The sequence below is a fragment of the Pinus tabuliformis genome, chromosome 5_1, assembly GCF_031772625.1.
Source record: "Pinus tabuliformis cultivar Carrire ecotype Pingquan chromosome 5_1, CPIR1, whole genome shotgun sequence".
NCBI classification, from domain to species: domain Eukaryota; kingdom Viridiplantae; phylum Streptophyta; class Pinopsida; order Pinales; family Pinaceae; genus Pinus; species Pinus tabuliformis.
This window is the reverse complement of record NC_142305.1, coordinates 90,811,624-90,817,980: the sequence shown is the minus strand read 5'-3', so window position 1 is coordinate 90,817,980 and position 6,357 is coordinate 90,811,624. Positions and strand designations below refer to the sequence as shown.

Sequence of the window (6,357 nt, the reverse complement as noted above, 5' to 3'; positions counted from 1 at the left end):
CATAATCACAGACTCCATTGCCCAATGGACTGAACCTTCTGAAGATCTCATCTCAGCTGCTAGAAGACATCATTCAACCAAAACTTTAAACAAAATTCAGTACATCATAACTAGCCTAAACATTATCAAAACAAAGCTAAATCCTAAAGAGAGAGCCCTCTCTGATTGCAGGTAGGCTAGGACCTGTGATCCAAAGATTGGTCTGTGGTTACCTCGGTCGTATTCCCTTAGGAGTCAAAGGGAACAACCTGAGTGATAACAGTGTCTTCGTAGTTTATGTTGTGAGTTGGTGATCCAAATTATTTGGATCTAGATTGTCCTAGAAGTTGTCTATGTGTTCTTATATAATGCACTAGTTGTCCAAGAAGTTTGATCGATGAGATTTGGTTTTATTCTTGTGCATCTCTCTGATATTCTAATACCTCTCCCCTTCCTTCAACCATTTAATTTGGGAATTCTACCTCCAAAGCACCTCTAGGTATTTCCTCTAGCACATGAATGATCTTTCCTTCCTCTTCTACTAGTGCTTCTCAGCCTCCCTCCATTATGATTTGGCTCTGTATCGCCTCCATTTTGTCCTATAGCTTCTTTTTTTCAACCAAATATCCCCAAACTCTTGTTTATTCCAATTTTTATTTATAAGCTTCAACTTCCCCTAAAATACTTGCATTTGGCTCCCCCCTAGAACTATGATCTCCTGCCACCAATGTTCCAATTTCTCCACAAAATGTGGGTTATGAAATTAGAAGCTTTCAAACCTAAAATGTCGGTTCTTGGAACTGACTTCATATCTATTTATGTTCGGATGGGCCAGTGGTCATACCTTAAGCTCAGGTGGAATAAACTCCATGAATGAGTCACAAACAATGGCCTCCTCCGAAATAAGGAAATGATTTAATCTTTTGGCTACTTGCTGGTTTTCCCCTTTGTATTTATTCCATGTATGAATACCATTACGCGTCTCAATATCTGCTAATCTCAGATCCTCAATAATTTCGTTGAATTGGGCGACAATGGATTTAATATGCTTATCCCCACCACACTTCTCCTCTAGGCTGCGGATCGTATTTTAATCTCCCCCCATTTTCCAACACTTATCCTAGAGGGATTCTTGAGTCTTTCATAGATCATCCAATAATTTCTCTTTTTAGTTCAGGGTGGGGGGACTATAAACCGCCATTAGACTAGTCCACTCCTTCGCCCCAATACACCAAAATCTCCTTGCCAAGTTGTAGATCGTGGCTTACCAGTCTTGGAAAGCCACCAAACTTGGGTTCCAAAACACTACAAGACCACCTACGGTGCCAAGGTTATCTATTTCCATCACCTCACTTCCTTTCCAACACTTTCTCATTATAACTTTCATCTTGTCACCAAACACTTTGGTGTCCTGTAACATAATTATCTATGATTTCTCCTTGTTAATATTTGTTCTCAAATAGCGGAGATTACCTTGACTATTTAAGCCCTGAATATTCCACAAGACGATTTGCATTAGGTAAGTTTCTCTATGAGTTGGTCCATTTGGCTGGAATTCAACAGAAATTCCCGCGCTTCCTTCAAAGACTTTCTTTCCTTCTTCCCTTTCTCAACCATTGGAGGGTCCGATGGAGAAGGGCTCTAGTGTCCATTATCTTTTCTTGAGATCAATGACCTCGGATCTCCTTCCAATTTGGACAATCTAGCACACCATTGACCAAACAATTTTAAAAATGCACTAGCTAGTGGGATGGAATGTCATTGATGTCTTCCTCGACCCAAACAAGGAATAATTCCAAAAAAATTTCTCATTTACGCTTAATTTGCTATGATTCTCATCAACTTCTAAGATCTTTCTAGTATGGATTAGGACCTCCTTAAGCTTTCGGTCTTCCTTTAGGTCCTTCAGTGATTTTCGTTTGGGTTGCTGCTTCTTTGCCTCTTTTTTTTGTTGATCCACATCCATGATTTGGATAGCCATTCGATCCAAGTTGCTCCCTATATTTTCTATGTTATCCAATTACTCCGAAATGGTAAAATAGTTGCTACCTTATGATTTTTCTTTTACGCTCAGGCCACATGTTGCACTGGCGGAGCCGTGGAAGTCGAGGTTGATCTGGTCACTTACTAACTCTGTTGGTTATAGGTAGATTTACCCCTCTGTGGGCCTACTTATTCGAAGCCCTCTTCATATTTCCCTTCCCTACTATTTTTTTCTTCAACCATAGTGAGTGGGTTGTCTCGAAAGAGATGTCCATATTCATGCAATCTGTGGCATTTTAATGACACATGTTGATAGTTCAATGGTTGAGTCTAAATTGTATTGTGGTATTCCAAGTCAATGGACTTAGGCAGGGGTTGGGAGATGTTCATATGAACACATATCCAAGCATAAGCTGCATGTCACCTTTTCTTTGTGATCTCTGAGATCTTCACAAGTTCACCGATGGCATTCCCTATACCTTCTAGGATATTAGGTTCCAAAAAATCTTCCACTAGAGAGAATAGGCGAACACGAGGAATTGCTCTTTCTTGCGATTATAACATTCTTCCTAGAAGCACATGAATAAACCCGCATTCTTCATGAAATACAACTCGTTTTCAGAAGCTCATTTCCAATTTGCTAGATCGAAAAATATGATAGTAAAAAAAACCTTTTGCCGGCAATCGTAATCCATCGGCCCCTTGGGATTCCATTTCGTCTGGATCCATTTCACAATTTCTTGTTCTTTCGGCTAGATTCCCATAAACTTACAAATGAGGGTGTGATCCTTCATGAGTTGTCTAGTCTTTTCCAATCTATTGTTGGAAATCACAAATTTTGGGTTTTGAGGGGGCATTTGGAAGGCATCTCCTTCGAGATTTCCCTTGCCACTAGGCTCCCATCACTCGACTCCCTTGCATTTTTTCCACTAGACACCACGTCGGAGCTCCCTCCTGTCGACCTTTGCATCCCATTCACGACATTGTGATAGGAGGAGAGACCCCCCTCCCTGTTTGTGAGGTGACGCATAGGACACTCAACCTACTCACTGGCATACAGTACGTTGTCTAATCAAGCAAGAGTTGGTGTCACCCTTTGTTGAAGCCTGTAGACTTCTGCGCACAAACACTAGCTTGAGTGAAACCCTAGCAAAGTAGTAGTGGACATATGCCTCCCAACGACATTGAAATATTTTTTTATAGGTGACATTGAAACATCTTTTGTTATTAATATCTTTTTCAAATGATACATGTCAAATTCCATATTGATCATGGAAGGAATTACACATCTTTCTCATAATGAGCTGCAGAAAACACCTTTCACACAACAATTTTAGATTCCAATTTTTTATTCAAATTGCATTTTTGAATGTGTGAATAGATTCATCCCATTGAAAAACCCTTAGGCACAATTGTGTAGATTAGACAACTTGAACAAACAATAAAATTGAAAACAACAAAGCTACATGTATAAATTCTTAATTCTTTAATATTAAAGAGAAATTGTGGGTTAATAAAGATGATGACGAATAGCCTCCACTAAGACCTCTATGGTCTATTGGACCTTAAGAAAGTAAGAGATTAAATAACACTACTAATCATCATAGTTTTGTGGAATTTAAAGGTCAAGAAAGTTGGTAGTGTGATAGATATTTGGAAAATTAGATTGAATGTGAGTATAAGATAGACGATCTAAGAGAAAGTGGTATTCATCTGATACCCTCATAGGAAAAAAAAAGTTTCACGTGATAAAATTGAGGGAAAAAAAAATAAAATATTATAACTCATAGACCAACACTCATCTCTCAATCAGAATTATCTCTATATTAACTTCAGAATTATCTCTATATTAACTAAAGTTAAGAAGAAAATAAATATTACTAAAATAGACGGATTTTTTTTATTGGAATTGAAATCTTTTCTTATTATTAATATCTTTTTCAAATATATATATTTTTTTTAATTTATATTACTTTTAATAAATTTGACCCTTTATATTTTTTTTGGGAACGTTTTAAATGATGAAGGACTAAATGAAATTATCTCAAAATTGATGACACCCACAATATAATTTCCACATCATTCCAACTAAACAAAAATTAAAATGTATATTGAATCCCATATATCCCACGCGGTTCATGATATGTCAGGGTCAAACTATCCAAATGATCCAACTGTTGTGATGGATTGCTACAGATTCCAAGGTGCCCCTCTTATCCAAAAAAAGAATAATTCAGTGTCATTCCGATGTTAATTTGTAAGGTCGTGATGATCAGATGAGGGTGATTTCCATGTTGAAACCCACACCAAAGGGGTGGAACCCCATTTCAGAACCACTCGATTATCACCCAACTTTTCTACTTCATAGCATCCACTGCAGGGCAGAATATATTTTGCATAAATCATGTTGTCATTACTGATACTACCTTCGCCATAACCACAGTTGAACGGAAGGTCAACCACGCTGGAATCTGTGGTATCATCGCTGCGCGCGCTAAGAACTCTCTTGGACATGGCCGGCCCAAAGAACATGCGCTCCACCATCGCACTTGCAAGTCCATGTTCTGGCAGTGCAGCTTCAACAGAGTCGAAAATGGCGCACAGCTCCTCCAAGCGACGAATGAAGCTCTCTAAGAAGTTAGCAGTGCCACTCTCGGTGCCATGCGGACCCGTCGCGAGCGTAACAGCCACTGGTTTCAGGCATCGCGCACCAACGAGGAATTGCAACAAGTGTGATTTATTTCTGAGATTGAGCATGTGAGGCAATTGCCACATACAGTTCACTACTACAATCTCCCCCTCTTCGGACGGCAGTATGTCCTTGAGGCCTTCCAAATCCGTTTCTTGGAACGAAAATGGGATCCCCGCAGAGGTTGCGTACTCCGACAACCTTCTCCCGGTATACCCACAATACACAACACTCTCCTCCTCCTCTTCCTCGTCTGCCCATTTGATTGCTGTGATTTTCAAGTGAGCAACATCAATATTTGTCAATGACTCCATTAATGGCGGCCATTGGATGCCCTCCATGATATCGAAGTCAATAATATGGATTCTCACATTCTCAGTACCGCCAGCGGCCGCCACTGCTTCCAGAATGCATTGGTTAGCAGTGAAGTGAGGTATCCGTACGTAAGGATAAGCTACATGCAGCAGTTGCAGAGCTCCCAGAAAATTGTCGTTACTGGTCTCATAAAAGGGCTCCAGATGGGCGAGAGAATCGACATTGGAGTGAAGCGCCAGAGCATGGTAGAGATAGTAAGCGACTCTCTCCATGGTCGATCCCGTGGAAGAAACAAGGCCTCGCAACCTGCAGAGGATGACGTGCACCAGATCTTCTGCTCCCTCCCACATTGCCTCTGCGCATGCTGTCAAGAGATGTAGGAGCCTCAATCCTTTGTATTCAAGGCAGCCATCATCATCCACATCCACAGAGGACGAGCCTGCATTGTCTGTCATCATTGATTTCGACTCGCTGCTGCTGCTGTTTGTCTGAACCAGTTGATCCCCAGCAGGATGCTCAAGAGTGACTGGGTCTGCACTGCTGTCAATTGGGCGTTGGAAGACAGTCATGGCATCATTTGCAGGACTCGATATTAGGTCTTGCCCCATGTCAGTACTGTCATCTTGCAGCTCTTCATCCATTAAATAAGCTTCGATTGTCTGCAAGTCTGTTGGCAAAGGCAGATTATTAAGGGAGCAGCCATCGATGATTAAATCATGCCATGACGACCATTTGGCTGCATCCAAATCTGCGTCCAAATTAGTAGTATCAGTATCCGAATCTACAGGCTGGAGATTATTGAATATATGATCCCACTCTCGTTCACAAAACCATGATTCTCCCATTGTACCTTCCATTGTGTAAAAATCAAAACTCCAGTTCTCCGTCCGATGCGTGAAGAAAGAGAGTTGCCGGACACAAATAATAGCTTTGCAGCGTGATAAATAACCATCGATTTTTTAACAAAAAGTATTCTATCAGTCCGATGGATATGGGTGAAGAGATAAGGATAATCTCATTAATTTCGCGACAAGCTGGAATTTGACTTTTTAATATAGAATTTAGGTGAATATTATAGTCGATGATTAATCTATTATTGATCTTATTAATATAGAATGTAGATGGAAATTATGGTGGGGGCATTACTTTAGAATTTATGCCGAGTAGTGTTTTAAGTGCCGTTTTTTTGGAAATTTTAGGCGTAAACTCCAAAAGTGATATTTAAAAATTAATGTTATGATCTCATATCATTATTAAATTGAATTAAATTAATGTTATGATGTCATATAATTAATAAATTGAATTAATTTAAATAAGAGTGACTTGGTAGCCATGTTTTTTGTTTTTGTTTTTGCGTTTTTTTTTTTCACACTATCACTATATGAGTTTTG

At 39.6% G+C, this 6,357-nt stretch overlaps 1 protein-coding gene across 1 annotated transcript; it reads right to left on the bottom strand.

Moving 5' to 3' along the window:
• Nucleotides 1–4,212: 4,212 nt before the first annotated feature.
• On the bottom strand, nt 4,213–5,823 carry LOC149163598 (protein NODULATION SIGNALING PATHWAY 2-like). The gene has a single exon (XM_089429196.1). It carries the CDS (start codon nt 5,821–5,823, stop codon nt 4,213–4,215), a length of 1,611 nt encoding a protein of 536 aa, XP_089285322.1.
• Nucleotides 5,824–6,357: the final 534 nt, after the last annotated feature.

Coding starts and splice junctions, on each gene's coding strand:
- LOC149163598 (XM_089429196.1), bottom strand. CDS start 5,823: ATGGAAGGTACAATGGGAGAATCATGGTTTTGTGAACGAGAGTGGGAT.